The sequence below is a fragment of the Meriones unguiculatus genome, chromosome 2 (genome assembly GCF_030254825.1).
Source record: "Meriones unguiculatus strain TT.TT164.6M chromosome 2, Bangor_MerUng_6.1, whole genome shotgun sequence".
NCBI classification, from domain to species: domain Eukaryota; kingdom Metazoa; phylum Chordata; class Mammalia; order Rodentia; family Muridae; genus Meriones; species Meriones unguiculatus.
The window spans coordinates 65,698,380-65,714,939 of record NC_083350.1 but is presented as its reverse complement, the minus strand read 5'-3'; the positions used below and the strand labels follow the sequence as shown (position 1 = coordinate 65,714,939).

The 16,560-nt window shown below is 45.3% G+C and overlaps 1 protein-coding gene across 1 annotated transcript in view; it reads right to left on the bottom strand.

Moving 5' to 3' along the window:
* Window positions 1-16,051, bottom strand: part of Klhl14 (kelch like family member 14) — a 105,621-nt gene extending 89,570 nt beyond the window's left edge. The window contains exons 1-2 of the mRNA XM_060377627.1: window positions 15,383-16,051; window positions 12,353-13,345 (exon numbers count right to left, since the gene is read on the bottom strand). Coding sequence (XP_060233610.1) covers window positions 12,353-13,302 — 950 coding nt within the window. The 5' untranslated portion in view covers window positions 13,303-13,345; window positions 15,383-16,051. The remainder of the gene's footprint in view (window positions 1-12,352; window positions 13,346-15,382) is intronic.
* Window positions 16,052-16,560: the final 509 nt, after the last annotated feature.

Below are 16,560 nucleotides of genomic sequence, written 5' to 3'. Positions count from 1 at the left end.
CTAGAGTATTTATTACACAAAGATTGTTGAAATAAATACTCATGTGCCTTTAAGGGCATTTAAGTAAATGATTTGTGTGATTAATAATTCATTTTTTTCAGTTGAAGACTTACCTAGCTAGTCTAGACTATCGTTTGAGAAACACAATGACTGAATCAACAGATCAACAGAGCCAAAATAGTCACACAAAGATGAAAACAAACATCAGCAACATCAATAATGGACTTTTTTTTTGTCACACCAAAACACCAGTATTTTTAATAATAGTCATGTGTACCAAAGGGGAGCACACAGAACAACTTCTACAGCATTTCTACATGAATTTTCTGTCTAACTTTTGTCAGCAACAACACCCAGTTCCTGCAGAAAGCCGCAACTTTCCTGTAGCAGGAACTACAATCTGAAAGGACATGCTCAATGTTAAAGGGACAAATAGCACAGCCTCCCTCACCCCCTAAAAAGACCAAAAAATTTGTGTAGATATTTCTCAAAAGCAACATGTGATCAATAAATAAATGAAAAGGCATTTAGTATGTTAGACAAAGGAAATGCAAACCATGACTGTGACACAGCATTTCACACACACACACGCCAGGATAGCCATAACAAAAGATGAGAAGTGAGGCTGAAGTTGGGGAAAAGTCAGAACCTCACACAGAATTGACCACATGCAAAATGGTGCACAGTCCTTCTAAAGGCTTGCCTTGGTGTAGGCTGGCTGAGCTAGTCCATGAGACAGCAGCAAATCTACTCATGGGGAATAAAACACAGGTTCAGGGCCTGCAGAGATGGCATAAAGGTTAAGAGCATTTGCTCTTCTTTTGGAGGATCCAAGTTCCTTCACATGGAAGCTTAAAGCAGTCTGTTAACTCCATTTCCAAGGGCCTCAACACATCTTCAGACAATCACAGGCTCCTGAATGCATGTGGCACACAGGCATTCCCTTGGGCACACACACACACATACACATAAAGTAAACTAACCATTAAAAACAAAACAAACAAAAACCTGACAACACAGCTCCATGAAAAAACATGTATGTGGGAGCCTATGGCTGTGTAACTCATAATAGTAAAAAGCAGAGACAGCCCAAATGTCTATCACCTAGCCAAAAACAAAACAAAACAAAAAAAAACCTGGCATATTTATACAACCGATTACTGCTCACCTATAAAAGGACTAAAGTATTACAATTGTACATTGTAACATACAACGTTGCAATACTTTGTAAAGTTACAATACTTTGCATGTTACAATGCAGATACATGTATTGCTATGCCACATCAAAAAAGACTAAATATTTTCCCAATTTTCTTACGTGAAATCTATGAAAACAAAAGTTTTGATTGGCAGTTACTCACTAAGCATTCATATCCAGGTTTTACAGATGTGCACACAGTATTTGAACACTCGCATTGCTGAGAGTGGGGTAGATGGCTGTGGTGAGGGATGATGATGATTGCCAATAGATACGGGATCGAGGGAGAACGACTAACATGCCCTGAAGTTAGTTGTGGTGATGTCTTCACAACTCTTCCAACACAATATGCCCCTTAAATTTTATACTTTGGATGGGCGAGTCCTACAGTGTGTAAATTACAGTTTAATAAACTTGGTATGTATGAAGCTGCCATGGTTTGTCCAGCTTTTCTGATTGCTGACATAGATCAAGAGGACAGAATTGACTTCAGGGTGAACCAGGTCACTACTGGTAACCCAAAGATGTATAAAACAAACATATGCGAACCGGGGGACAGTAGGTAAAACAGGCAGTGTTCTGCAGAGGCAGCTTGCTGTCAGCATAGTGACAGCAGTGAGACTACGGTTCTGCTCTAGATAGGTTATGTGTCCTACCTAAAAGTGAGAAGAAATGCAAATAAATACACAATATGCATAAATAGAGCTATTTCTGTAAGGTAAAAATCCACTGGATGGCTTAAGACTTCTCTGCCAGGCTTTATAGGCCAAGAGACCTGTGTTGTGCGTTCAGCACCCAACCATTCAGAATCGAAACAAGGTGGACAGGATTATGTATGTTATGTAGGTGGGGGATCTGAAAGTAGGCTAAGTTAATTACTCAAGGTAGAGACAGCTTATAAAAGACTGAGGTGGGATTTGAACCCAGATCTGTCTGACTTAGTAGGTCTCATGAAGTATGCAACAAAGCTGTTTAGGACATTTACATCATCAACTTGACCTTCCATGTCACTCTCCTGTGACATCCCTCTGTCTCTCCCTTTTGTCATTTTGGAACGGATGCTTGCGAAAGCCTTAAGAGAGGGAGATTACAGAAATTGCCACTGACAGTGATGGTACAGTTGCTATAGTAACCAATCCACCAAATTGGTCTGTGCTACTAGGAACACACTTCTGCTTCTGCAATACCCCCGTGCTGGCTAGGACGCTTCCCGGCCCCAGCAAAGCCCCGTGGAAGCCTAGGAAACAGTATACGCTGCGGTCAACTGTGTGTGTGCAGCATGAAAGTGTTTCTTCCAAAGTTTCCCCTCCTGACTTCCTTATTTTATCTCCCCTCTTGCAGTTCTTTCCTTTTACACATTATGCTGCGTGGTGGTGCTTGGTTTTAAGGGATGTTGAACATCAGGGCTAAACTGCAGTCTGTTGCTTTGTTCTAAGCAGGATTTTTACAAATATGACTATTTCCTTGTGGGCAACAAATTGACCCTCCCAACCCAAGTAATTCCCTAACACCATGCTAAACTAGGAATGGACCACTACCTGATTTCCAACACATAAACAAAAACAAATGTTCATTTGATTTTCTCCAAACCTCACAGAAGTTACTGTGTAGAAAAGCAGAAGCTAACAAAGAACGGGTGCAGACAGACACAGGCATGCATCCACCAGTTCACAATGTTCTACAATGTTTCTGTGTTTTCAAGGACTCCGTTTCCGGCTATTGATGCTTTCTCTCTTCCTCCCCCTCTCTGTTTCACTGGCCTTGCCTGTCTTCAGAAGCACCTGAAGGGACATAAGGCAGGGAAGTGAAACCGACTGTAATTCCTCAGTTCGCTTCTCTGCAGCCTCCAGTGAGCCCGGCTCCATACGGTGGCCCAGCTGAGCTTCTCAGAGTTGAGTCCTTGCACAGGTGTAATTTCCCAGCCCTGCCTGCTCATGGGCTCTCTGGGAGGAGAGGGGCCAGACGTGTGAATGTGGGGGGGATTCTGGAACTGAAGTGTAGGCGACTAAAAGAAGACAACTCTTCCCTATGAAACGGAAACTCTGTGTCTTAGAAGGCCATTCTCCCCTCCGATGGATTAAATACAGCTGCTGAGAGCCACCAGGAATTCTAATTCCCCCGCCTGCTGATGTCCTTGGTTTCACCTTTAGGTCTCTTTTACTTCCTTTTTGCTGATCTTTGCTATAGATGAAATTACAAATCTCTCCCAGAGACTTCTTGACAGGCAAATGCATATTCAGGAAAATCTGGGTTCTTATGGCTTTAACAATTAATTATAAATACGTTTTAGTAGCATTTTGTGTATATGTCTTTTTTTTTTCTTTTTTTCCCTTCCTCTCCCCCCGCTTCTATTTTGTTTCCTCATTTGTTGCTACTCTGAATTTTTAACTCAGTTGGTCCAGACCAGAACTCTGGGAAATCAAAGTATATCACAAGCCCATTTTCCTGATGCAGAGCTCTGCTAAAGTGGAACAAAGACAGCCGTGTAGGTCTATGAATTCAGAGGCAACAGCATTTGCATAAGTGTTTGCTTATTTCCACGGTTTAGCTAAAAATCATGCTGACTTTCCACTGTAGAGTGTGCCTCCGTGGTTGCGGCTCCCGCACATGGCTGCATCTTTCTCTCTGTGAAGAGACCGTCCCCACTGCAGCCTCTAGACGCGCTAACTCTTCTTTGGTTCCCGGAAAGCGCCTGACTCTTTTCTGCCTGGGGGCTTTGCACATGTTTGCCTTGCCTTACCTCACCCAGTCTTGTACCCTGGCTTTCCCCAGAGCTGTTACATGTCAACTTGGATAACTCATCATTCAAGGCTCAGCTTCAACTTTGTCTGTTAGAGAAAGTCATCTTTGGCTAACCAGATAAGGTCATGATGTCCTCATAAGAAGGTATTTGCTAAGCACTAACCTAGCACCAGTTGGGCTAATCTTTGTCCACACCCCACCCTCCACCACCTCTTTCTCTTTTTTCTTTTCACTGTAAGCTACAAAAATTCAGGGATGTGCCCATCTTGTCCAGTTCTGTATCTCAGAGCTCAGCATGGAGTTGGGCCCCTGCATATGTCCACTGCAAATGTACAAATATTCTTCAGCACAGCTTTTTTTGTTAGTGACAGACTGCAGAATCTCATCCAAAATTCCCTTTGTGGGTGTGATCCACTCATTCATATAGATCCGGAGAAACCACCCAAAATAGTGAATGTCACCTTGCTTTTCAGCTCAAAGGATGCTGGGAATTGAGGCAGTTTTGCATAGAATACAGTTATATTTTCAACTTCTATATTTACCAAAGCAGGCTGTCACCTTTGATCTCTGACACTTCTAAAATGACTGCATTATGAAACAGAAGAATAAAGGTTTGCCTTTTCAAAAAAAGGGACACATCTTAGTCACTTAGTCTTTAATGACATAACGCCTAGGAGGCAACCATAATTATTGAACTGATTAAAATCATAGGGGCTAAGGCAGCATGGTAGACTTTTCCTTGTAAACATTATCTTTTGCTGTTGTTTTGAGGAGTAACAACTCTTGGCAATGAAGTGTGTTAATAACTTTAAGGTATGTAAGTACGTGGGGACTCAAAGGCTTCTTGAGTTATATATACCTGTCCAACACCAAATCCTTACTCCCTAGAGTTTCCTCTCCCTCCTTCCTGTGTAATTGGTTATCATCTCTTCCTTCTCCACATAGTTTGTCTCTTAATGACTTCTCCCAGTCCCTATATTTTGTTGTTGTTTTTTTTATACTACTTATTCTTTTTGCCCTTTCCCATGATTTCTCCAGCTACCCTCTACTATCGGCTTTCTACCATACCTATCTGATTTCCTCACAACACTGCAAACAGTTCTCAATTCCATCCATATTATTTGTGAACAGATAAAACCCTCTGATTTTACAGCCACCTCCCCATATTCTGCATGACATACATAGTAAAAGCAACAGTTCTTTCCCCTACTTATTTTACATCAAAATACCACTGCTTTCCCTTCCTTCCTCCTTCCTTCCTTCCTTCCTTCCTTCCTTCCTTCCTTCCTTCCTTCCTCTCCTTTTTAAATAAAAGATATTATTATTAGTAAATTAATATCTTGGAAGTTAATGCAAAGGACTTAGGAAAAAAATACTTCTTGAAATTCTAGAATGACAAAAGGCATAAACAGTTATTCCAAAAACAGTTGACAAAATGATTTTAAAAAATATAAATAAAAGGTATTTCCAAATAGGGTATCTGTTTTTACACTATTAAAGTAGGTAAGCACTCTTATAATTGTGATTTCTTGTACCTGTTGTATATAGCTTTTTGAAACATCATTTACATGAAGAAAATTCTGTTGTTCCCCTGAACAAAGTTGCCACAGCAACTTCTAGTTAACAGCAGTCCACAGAAAGTTGATTTTTGGTTCGAACTTAAACTGTATAATGTTGTTGTATTTTCATAATTATTTTTCATAGTTAGACTGAAAGTTCTCATATGTGTTTGAAATGTGATTGCTCATCTACTTTCTCAACCCTCCACACTCTCAGGATTAGTAGTTAAAATGTGGTAGACCAGTAAGCTGGAATTCCAGCTTTCTAGTATGTTTTCTTGCTTTTTCCTTGATTGGACATCTGCAAAGGTTGAAAGGTTTCTGACTTCAGCCATTGTTGTGGTTTGGTGAAGCCACACCGAAACAATAAAACCACACACAAAAGAATAAAAGGTGTAGATTAGCATTTGATTTTGGCCGTATCTACACATTCACAATGGCTGAGTATTTTCTCCACATTGAATATTCAAAATTAATGCTGTTTGAATGATTGGCAAATCACACTTCAGTTTCCCAGTCTCTAAAAGGCTGAAAGAGTTCTCTATATGTAAACAACATAAGTAATGTGTGAACTCCTTGTAGGTGCCCAATTAGTGCTACTTACTTTATCAACAAACCACATGTGGGCTGGAAGGAGAGACAGGGACATAGACAGACAGAGAGCAGGAGGGAAGAAGGAAGAGTTCACTTTTTTGCAGGTTCTAGATCTCTGTGCTTGCAGAAGATGAGTACCAGATTCACTCATCTTCTGGACTGATCATACTTTAATGGCCTAGAATTGCTACTAAGTTCTTAAGTCTTACCATGGAAGGGTGAATTTCTAACCTGACATGGTAGAATTAGTCATGAAGCCTTTCTAAATGGAAGGCAAAGGACCAATGGGGACTATTTCCTTTAGAATAAGGTCGTTTATTTCTTTGGTTTGCTTTTGTTTTGTGTTGGTGATACAGGGTCTTTTATTGCAGAGTCCTAGTTAGTCTGGTACTCTCTACTCTCTCAGACTGGTCTAAAACTAGTAGCAATCCTTCTGCTTCAGTCCCTGAATGCCAGGATCACAGCAGTGTGTTGCCACGTCTGGTTAGTTTTTGCCTGTTTTGTTCCCTGATACGTTCTAAGTTTCTAGAACAGAGGTTGGTTGATAAACCGTGGCCCAATGAGTAACGTGAGCCCACTTCCTAGTTTTGTGCAGCTCCAAAACTAAGAACGGTTTGTATGATTTTTAAATAGTTAAATATAATGACATGAGAATTACATGGAAGCTCATCATCTACAAAGGCAGCTTTACTGTAGCATACCTGTGCTTAGGTACTGGCACACTGTCTGTGCCATTCTTGTACTGTGAAGGTAGGATTGTTGCAATGGAGAGCTTGTGACCACAAAGCCAAAATAATCATTCTTTGGCTTTTTATAGAAAAAAAGTTGCTGACAACAGGAACAATACTTCTTTTTGAGTATGTATGTGTGTGCGTGTTCTATGCATGTGTGTATATTTGTATGTTTGTGCCAGCATGTGTGCATATGTGTGCACACCTGTGTACAGGAAAGAGGCTGATGTCAGTCAGGTGTTTTCCTCAGTTGTCCTTTACTTTTTGAAAACAGGATCTTTCACTTAGGATTTTTAAAGTCAGATGCATTGATGTTTAACCCTTTCCAGAAGGAAAGCTTAAAGTCTACATGTGACTCCAAGACCAGTCACAGGATACTGTGCTGGGGGTAGAGGTAGACATAGGGAGAACTGTGCAGGGTATGAAAAAGTCAGACTCAGGTGCCGCACTGCCTGACCTCGCTGTGCAAGCCTGAGCACCAGGCTTGCCATCTCTATGCAGATACCATGTCACCTAAAAAGTCAGGCTAGGGATGAGAATATTAAAGTTAATGTTTATAAAGTGTTCAGAACAGCACTTGGTATAAGTAACCACAGCTATTCATGTGTTTGTTTGTTTGTTTGTTTGTTTGTTTATTGAGAGATGAGGTCTTGCTGAGGTCAGACTGGCCTGAAATTCACCATCCCCCTGCCTCTGCCTCCTAAGTGTTTGTGATTACAGGCATGAGCTACTGCATTTAACTAAGGCAACACTATTTTAACTGTGTTTTCCTGTTAGGAAGTTTAAGGCACTTGACAAATTCCCCAAGTGACTGAATGAATCTCAGTATGCTTATACATAGGAAGAAATGTAAGCATGAAATAAAATTTGAAAATACCCATGTCTCTCCCCACCCCCGAAGGGAGGAGCAGTCCTGTTAGGCCACAGAGGAGGGCTTTGCAGCCAGTCCTGAAGATACCTGATAAAACAGGATCAGATGAATGGGGAGGAGGTCCCCCCTATCAGTGGACTTGGAAAGGGGCACGGTGGAGATGAGGGAGGGAGGGAGGGAGGGATTGGGAGGGAATGAGGGATCGGGACACGGCTGGGATACAGAGTTAATAAAATGTAACTGATAAAAATTAAAAAAAAAAAAAAAAAAGAAAATACCCATGTCTGTCAATAAGTCATCTATGTGTACGAAACACATCAGTATGTGCTCTAATTGGCTTTGGATTATACGAGAGAACTGCTGGCCTCCCATACCTGTGACATAATTTTGTAATCAATGGCCCTGTTTCAGATAATAAACAAATTGTATTCTAAATGGTTGAGTAACTTCTGATACAGAATCTAACCACCAAACAACTTCTAATCTGAGGGTATCAAATTGGCATAAAGGGAATCAACAATTTAGAGAACACAGTTTGGTTTGCTTCCCTTAGGCTGCCACTGTTCTTAGGAAGACAGCCAATAAAGGCCAGTGCCCTGCAGTACAGCTTGTAGACATCAAGGCCAGGAGCTGCGTTTGTGTGTTAGCAGATGCCACTGCTTGTTAACACTGCAAGACATTTTGGGAATAGGTACTTGGGACTCTTGGTGTCTAAGTAGATTTTAACATTAGCTAGCACTCAGTCTTTAAATAGACTGTGTTAGGTAAAAAGTAGAAGCTTCATATGGATGCTTCCCGTCCCTCACGTAATATAATTGCTTGAAGATGATGCACTTCCCTGTAGAGCTCTATAAAGGACAAGACATTAGCTGCATCATTATTTCCATGAATATTTCCACCACAGGTGTTTTCATTGTAGTGTCAACGGTAACACATAGATGAAGTGTGGCAAATGTCCTTGCTCATTTTGTAATCTTAGTTCATTCACCCATCACTAAACGTAACATCTATTTAACTTAGATTGTGGAAGCTGCGATGAAAATACAAACAAAAGTTCACTACTCCAGTCCAATCTGAGATCTTCACTAAACTGTGCATGAAAAAAGTGCAAAGAAAAAAAGAAACTTTTGGTTACTTAGGCTAATTTAGACTGAGGCCTTCGGTATTGTAAGTGGAAATGTGACTAAGTTTATTCTCCACTGGTCTACACATCAGCTAGCTACTCCTCAGTGCTAACCTCATCACATGAGATGATCAGGCTTTAGAAGACTTTAATAGTGACTTTCCCAGGAACTTTTCCCACGGCTTAATTCATACTGTTCTTCAAATGAAAAGAGATATTCTCATCTCTTAATAAATCTAAAGAAAACAGTCAAGAACTAAGACTTCAAAAATGTTTTATGTGTATTCAAGTCCTGTTACCTCTTTTAAAAAAACTTATAAAGATAAAAAGAGGTATATAACGTGATATTTTGATATATTTATATAATATACTAAGATTAAGTTAAGCTAGAAAATTTATTTAGTATCTTACTGCCTCTCATAGTGACTGTTAAGGTCACTAATTTAGCAATATGTAATTGTTTACCATACTCACGATGCCATGCAATAAACCACTGTAATTCATTCCTTTTGTGTAAAATTTCATATCCTTTGTCAAGTCTTGTCATTTTAAATTACTAATTACGTGAAGATGGGGTGGCAAGGTTCTATTTTATTCATTGAACTGATGCTTATTTTATTAAAACAGAATATGAACCTGAGTTCAAATGGCATGAGGAGAAAAACTGAGCAACTGGAGAAAAAAATATGAAATTGATTCCACTGCTCTGTGCAGACTTTCTTGGCTCTTTATTTTTCCAGATAATACACATTTATAATTACTTAATCGTCTTTAAAGTCATATTTTAAATTATTATATTAAAATCTTTACTTTCTAGAGACACTATATATATATATATATTTAAATAAGTGAATTCCTTCTTCTGCTCTGGTTGGATTTCATGCTTACTATGACCAACTGGCCAGTTTTAATTTTCCCTGTTCCCTGCCTAAATTTGAGGCATGTCTTCATGCCTGGGCTCTGAAAACTCCAGGTAAAGGAAAAGTACTAAATAGAATGCCCTTATGTTCAGTTGTCTTCAATAAAAGTGATGTAATCTCAAAAACACTACAGTGATATATCTAACCTCTTGTTGACCTCTGCGCAAGGCTGAGAAAACAGCTTTCTATCATACGGGCTGTAACACAGAGCTCATTTAATGCTACAGCGTTTTTACACAACATTTCTGTCCATACTCAAGCTAAAATTTCCCATTCTTCTGTGATTTAAAATTAGAATAATGTGATTAGTCACTAAAATTGGAAGTGCTAGAGTTACTAATAACGAAATGGAGTTGAAATTACATTACTGAGATCAGCAATAGGTTTGGTGGACTATTTTCTTTTCTGTATCTTCCTCTTTTGAAGAAAAAAAGCACAGTTTCCTCCTACTGCAGAAGTATCGGATCCCTGCAGCATCGTGACACTTGTAAGCATTCAGTGGTCAGACACCACTACATACCCTTCAAATGATGTGGCCCAGTGAAGCTGGAAGATATTGTCACGGAGCCAGACAGCCTGGCATCTTAGCCACCCACCAGGACAGAGCCAGCAGGCCCCAGCTGTTGTGCTGAATCCAGACTAAGGTAGGATTTTTGACTAAGATTTGGCATTTTGAAAGTGAACTCTCCTGACATTGAATCCTAGGACACACTTACATATAGCAGTGCATTGAGTATGCCAGAAATTATTTACTAGATCCAGTTTGCAAAGCTTCTCTGCCCAAATTACTTGTAGGGAAACAAGTTCAATCTTAAATTTATTATTCCCTTCAGGTTTCTGAATTTATCCTAAATCATATATATATATATATATACACATATATATATATGTAGAAGATAGTCCCAAGAGTCTTACTCTATAGTCTGAATCCTTGACTGTGTAGGATATGTTAAATGAATATAGTTATAGGTCCCTCAGCAATGACAAAATCTAACATAGTGGACTGTTACTCACCAATACCCTTTGGCATGGCAATATCTGCCCATCACGGTGAGCTTGTCATTTTGATCTTTGGACATATGAAAAACACATAAGATACCACATCTTCTATTTTGCTCTGACTTGGATCCCTGTCCTCACTGTTGAAGTACAAGGGGCTTTGTATTACTCTCTCTTTCTGGTACAGACATCTTTTGAGACCATGCACACAAACTCATCACCCACAGCTATTCAAAAAGTCAATCTGCAGGATTTGTTACAAGCTCAAGATTTCTTATCCCTCCTGCTGACCTAAACTTAACAGCACTGCCCTAACAACTGCAGATAACGTTAAATTCCCTTAAATTTCTGTGAGCCCAGACTAGTAGAAACATTATGGGGGAAAAAAAAAACTAAGCATCTACTTTCCTAGGGTCGTTTGGAGTGGTCCTCATGCCTAGGGCAACATTCTGTATGGGACTATACCCTGATATCTTTTTGTCGTGTAACATTTAGAGGTTTAGGCTGGCCCCAGTAGCCTGGCATCTGAAACCCAGCTGCTTAATCATGAAAAGAGGGGGGGGGGATACCATGCCTCTTCTCCAAAACAACAACAACAACAAAAGGAGCCCTTTGCTAGGGCTCATTTAAAAGTGTTTCTAAATTGGAACCAATCAAACGTGATTGTCAGTTTCTGCAGCCTTTTCATCTCTGCGGCACTTTTCAAAAGCATCATTTCTTTCCCCCTTCGGACATGAAATGCTTTTTGCCACACAAACAGATACTTTCTAAATGGCAATGGCAGACAGCACCAACAGTCCCCTAACTTCTCCATGCTCCTGTTATGCGCACAGACCAGCTGGAGGTGCAGGACTCCTGCTCCCAGCCCTCCTCCCCGTGTCAATGCCATCTTCCTGGGGACAGGAGTTAGCAGGCAAGATTCACGCCACCACCCTCACATGGGTAGCTTTGCTCTCCTTTGAAAAAGTGAAAAGAGAGGGTTTTCACGCAAGGCAAAAAAGTTTGCTCAGCCACAGGGCGTCCATCATTACAACTAACAACAAAAACCAGACAAAGCCTTTTGGGAGTTCCAATCCACAAAGAGAGCAGACCTCAATCACAGAACAGAACCCAAACAATAAAAACTTGAGTGCATGACAGGAAAACTGTGCAGTTCTCTTCTGCTGGCACTTATGGATCCTCCTGGCCTAAAGCAGGAAAGAGAAAGGCTGGCCCCACCACAGACTCCTCTCCTTGAGCAAGTCCACCTCGAGGGGCGGAGTGAGATCTGACGGACAAAGGTGGTCAGAGTTGCTTTTCTAAACTGCCCAGGCCTTTGGGCACCACCTACTTGTTCAGTTTCAACCTGAGTCTGAAATCTTCAGTGTTTCCTGCCCTGACGATTTGGGAACCTTGGGCATTCAAGCATCAGGGATGCTGTTAGGCCAGGTCCCGTATTGCCCCTTCTGACACCCTGAAATCAACTTTCCCCACACCAGCTGAATTGTTTGAGATGGTTTTTCAGTGTGTGGGAGCCTCCCTCCCAGCCCACCCAGTTCTCCCCTCCTCCCTGCCCCCTCCCCTCCCTCCGGCCTCCCCCCCATCCCACCCCGCCTTCCTCTTTGTTGTCTCCTACCTGCTGGCCAGGCTCTGCCTGCAGTGCTGCCTGAAGGGCATCAGGTGGTAGTTCATGGCGTCCAGCAGCAGCTTCTGGCAGACCGGGTCGGTGCGCATGAAATCCACAGACTGGACCCGCTCCACAAGCTCCGGGGCGGGGATGAGCGCGAAGCGGAGGCGCTTCATGAGGTCTGGCGCGTACTGCATGCGGGTCTCACGGTCGTGCTCCAGCCACAGCACGGACATCTGGAAAAGTGCCAGCTCCGACTCCACGGGGGGTGGCAGCGAGTCCAGCAGGGCGCGCATCTCCTCGAAGTTAAGCAACAGCACATCCTCCACCAGGTACTTGTTGGCCAGCTTCTTGGTCTCCTCCAGGCCGTGCAGCGCGGCGATCTTGCACACCTGCTTGTAGTTCTGCACCGAGATCTGGTCGTTGAGGAACTGAACGCAGAGCTTGGTGACCTGAGGGATGTGCAGGATCTTGCTGACCGACAGCACCTCCTCCACGGTGTCCAGGGAGAGGGTCACGTTGGCCGTGTAGAGGTATTCAAGCACTAGGCGCAGCCCGATGGACGAGCAGCCCTGCAGCACGAGGTTGTTGATGGCTCGGGGACTGGTCAGCAGCTTGTCGTCGGGGGAGGAGGAAGGAGTCCCGGGCTCCTCCTGTGGCGGCTGCTGCTGCTGTGTAGGCTGCTGCTGCGGCGGCTGCGGCTGCTGCTGGTCCTTGGGGGTCCCCAGGCCGTCTTGGCCGCCGACCCCTCCCCCGAGAGGGGGGTGGCTGGAGAAGAGTGAACGGAAGTACTGCGAGCAGGAGGCCAGCACGGCCTTGTGGCAGTGGAACTGTTGGCCTTGGGCCGTCAGGGTCACGTCGCAAAAGAGCTGCTTCCTCCACAGCAGGTTGAGGCCGTGCAGCAGGTTGTCACTGTGGCTGGGGTCGAAGGTGGAGGTCCTGTCCCCGGATCTGGACATGGCGAGCTGACTCCGCGCACCTGGCTTTAAACCCTCCTCCAACCTGGCAGACAGGGGTGGGGGATGGGAGGGGGAGCAGGGTGGTGGTGGGGGGGTTGGGGGGGTGGGGTGTGGCCGGGGTGGGGAAGGGTGTGGAAGGGAGAGAGGAACAACAATCAAGACCCCCCCACACTCGGCCCCCTCCTCGTGCGCTCAGGACCCGACCCGAGGAGGGAAGTGTGAAGGCGCCCGAGCCTGAGCGCCTCCAGAAGGGTCCTCTTCTGGGGTCGGGACGCCGGTCCTGCTCCCCGCTACCTCTCCTACACTTCGCCCCTCACTTTCCTAAAAGCACCCAGGCTCCTCTCTTAGCAGCAGCAGCAGCAGCGGTGACAGCAGCGGCGGCAAAAGTGGAGGCTGAGGCCGTGACACCTCGTGGGCTCGTTGTCCATGCCCGGCTGGATGAAGGGAAAGGCCCGGAGTGGGGAAGTCAGGGTTGACCCCCGAGAGCTCAGAGGCGACCGACGGCGGCGGTTCCAGGTCAACTGGTGCTGGAAGCTTTGCTTTTCTTAGTTGGCCCAGTTTGGGGGGCAGGGGTGGGGAGAGAGGGGGTGGGGAGGGCAGGACAGGCGTGCGGGTGGGCGATTCTTAGCTCTCCAAAAGCTGGGGAGACCTTCTGGTTAGCCACGCCGCCCCGAAAAAAAAGTCCTAGGCTCGCAATCTGAGGGAGGAGATAAAGCCCTTTCTTCTCCCGGGGAAGTGCAGCGGAGCGCGGTGGGGACCCGCTCAGTGGACTCGGCAGAGGCGGGAGCTGTCCTTATCAATTCTAGCTCATTTCCCTCACCCCGGCCCTGCCCGCTTCCCCGCTTCGCAAACTGTTGGCTTCCCTCGCCGCCGCCCCGTTCGGCTAATTTTCCAGAGACGCCTGGAAACCCGGCCGGAGAGAATCCCTCCACCCACACTACTCACCCCACCTCTCGCCCCCTTTCTCCCTGCACCTTTGGCTTATTTCAGAGCACGGAAGTTCAGTCACCTAGTTCCCCTTCCAGTGCGGGGCGGCACCCGGGGATGACTGGGGGCAAGTTGGGGTGCCAGGCTGGACTGAGAGCAGGAGGCTAGAGGCCAGGAGGGGTTGGTGAGGACCGGTCTCCCTCCCTCTCGAGCACCGGGAACAGTCGCTTTAACAGGAGGAACTAAGAGAAGTTCAAGTTAGAAGGCAGGTGTTGGGGGAGGGGTGGCGGCCGGGGAATGGGGGTGGGGGTGGGGGCGCGGTCCAGTGCGGAGGGTGTGTGTGTGTCGGGGGGGGGTGTCTCTGCTCCGCACCCAGAAGGATCTTGGGTAGTCATAGCATCCCTTCGACACCCGGGGTTCGGCGCCCAGAGGTCCCCCACTCGAGCACCCCCCCGCTCCCCCCAGCCCTGGAAGTACTTCTGTAAAAAGTCTGAGCCGCTCGCTTCTGGAGGGTAGGAGGCCGGGGAGGGGAGGAAGCCAGGTGAAATCCCCACGCTGACTCTCTAATCTGTAATTGCACCTTTCAGGGCTGAACAGGAAGGGACCCTCTGCCCGCGCGTCCCGCCCGCGCGCCCGCCGGGACCACCGCCACCTCCGCCCGGCTCGGAGGGACCCTCCGGACCTGCCCCTTCCGCTGCGGCTCACTCTGCCTTGCCCGGCGCGGCTTCTGGATCGCCGGCTTCTCATTCCTATCAGACTGGGCTCCTCTCCACTCACTTTCCCATCCGGTTCCAGGTGGACCCTAACCTCCCTCCCCGGCAACCCCCCCCCCCCCCAAAAAAAAAAAGCTCAGGCTTGCGGGGTGGAAACGTCTGAGTCTTCCCTGGAAGTGGCCCGGTCATACCTCTCTCTTGCTCTCCCCGCTTCGTTGTCTAGCCGCCCCCCCCCCATCTTTTCCTAGTCTTTTTCCTTCTTGTTCACCCTCTTTGCTTCCACACACCCCCATCTGCTTCTTTCTTGCAATGGGAGTTTTATTCTTTATAACCGTTTGCCACCCGATGCCCCCCCCCATAAGTCCCCCCCCCCCCAACCCTACAACAACCCAAAAGACAAGGAAAATACAGGCAAGGCAAACCCAAGGCCAGAAACTTACCTGCTGTCAGCCAGCTGCAAAGTCAGGGCTCACTTAAGCTCCCCCCAAAATCAATTGTCCTTCCTTTTTAAAGGTTTGTCTCTCCTTGGGAGGGGAGCACACCTTCTGGATCCCAACTCCAGGCCGTCACTCTGTACAATTTATTTTGTCGTACATCATTTGATCACCATGAATTAGCAACAGCAAGAAAATATAGGAGAGGGAGAAAAGAGAGAAAGAGAGAGGGAGAGAGAGAGGAGAGAGAGAGGGAGAGAGAGAGAGAGAGAGGGAGCAGAGCTTTCTGCAAGAGAAGAAGAAGAAAAAATGTACGTGTGACAAATTATGCTACCAAGAAACAACACATCATTATCCTTGGGCCTGGGGCTCAGTGAGTCGTAACGAGAGTAATAGGAAATCCACGGTTGGGGAGAGAAATGGTCGTGCTTGGCCAGTAGAGAGAGACCATACAGGAGGATGGATGCTGGAGAGACTCGCAAAATTATGGCTCAAGGCTATTGTAAAAATTGTCGAGCTTAAATGACTGCGATTTCAAACATCTTTGGAAGAAAGAAGGGGAAAAAGCGAGCCCCCCCTCCCTCCCTCTCCCTCTCTCTCCCTCTCTCTTCTCTTCTCTCTATAAAGAACCGTCAAGTTTTAGTGCGCATTGCTAATTAGTCAATTTCTCTCTGCCTTCACAGGCTGGCGACTTCGCTGCTGAGCTGAAACTGCTAATTTCTGTGACCAGCTTTTTTCTTAGCTGTGATCTGGATGAATGAGTAGCTGTCTCACAGAGATGACAAAAATAAACTCTAATCCCCCCCAAAATTTCCACTACATCTTTCTCATGCATAGATTTATGATCTTCAAGCGCTCTGTGCAATATGCAAACTTTTTTGTGTCTGTGTAGATGCCGTTGTTTGCAGCTTCCACAACATCGGTATGCCGGGTTTTTCCTCCCACCCCCCAGCCCCCTCACGCTCTCAAATGCAGAAGCTGTCTGATCTCAAAGTATGCTAGGATGCCACTTTAGCCTGTCTTGGTGTCTAGGGTGTGGGGCTGACTTAGAAGAGGACAGTCCTTGCCTAGCAGGGCTGAGGACACACACCAGGGGTGGGGGACATAGAGCTGGCAGACCAGAGGGCAGTTCCTTGCTTTTCCTCTCTGTACTATTCAAGCTTTATGATCTTGTTGGAAAACAT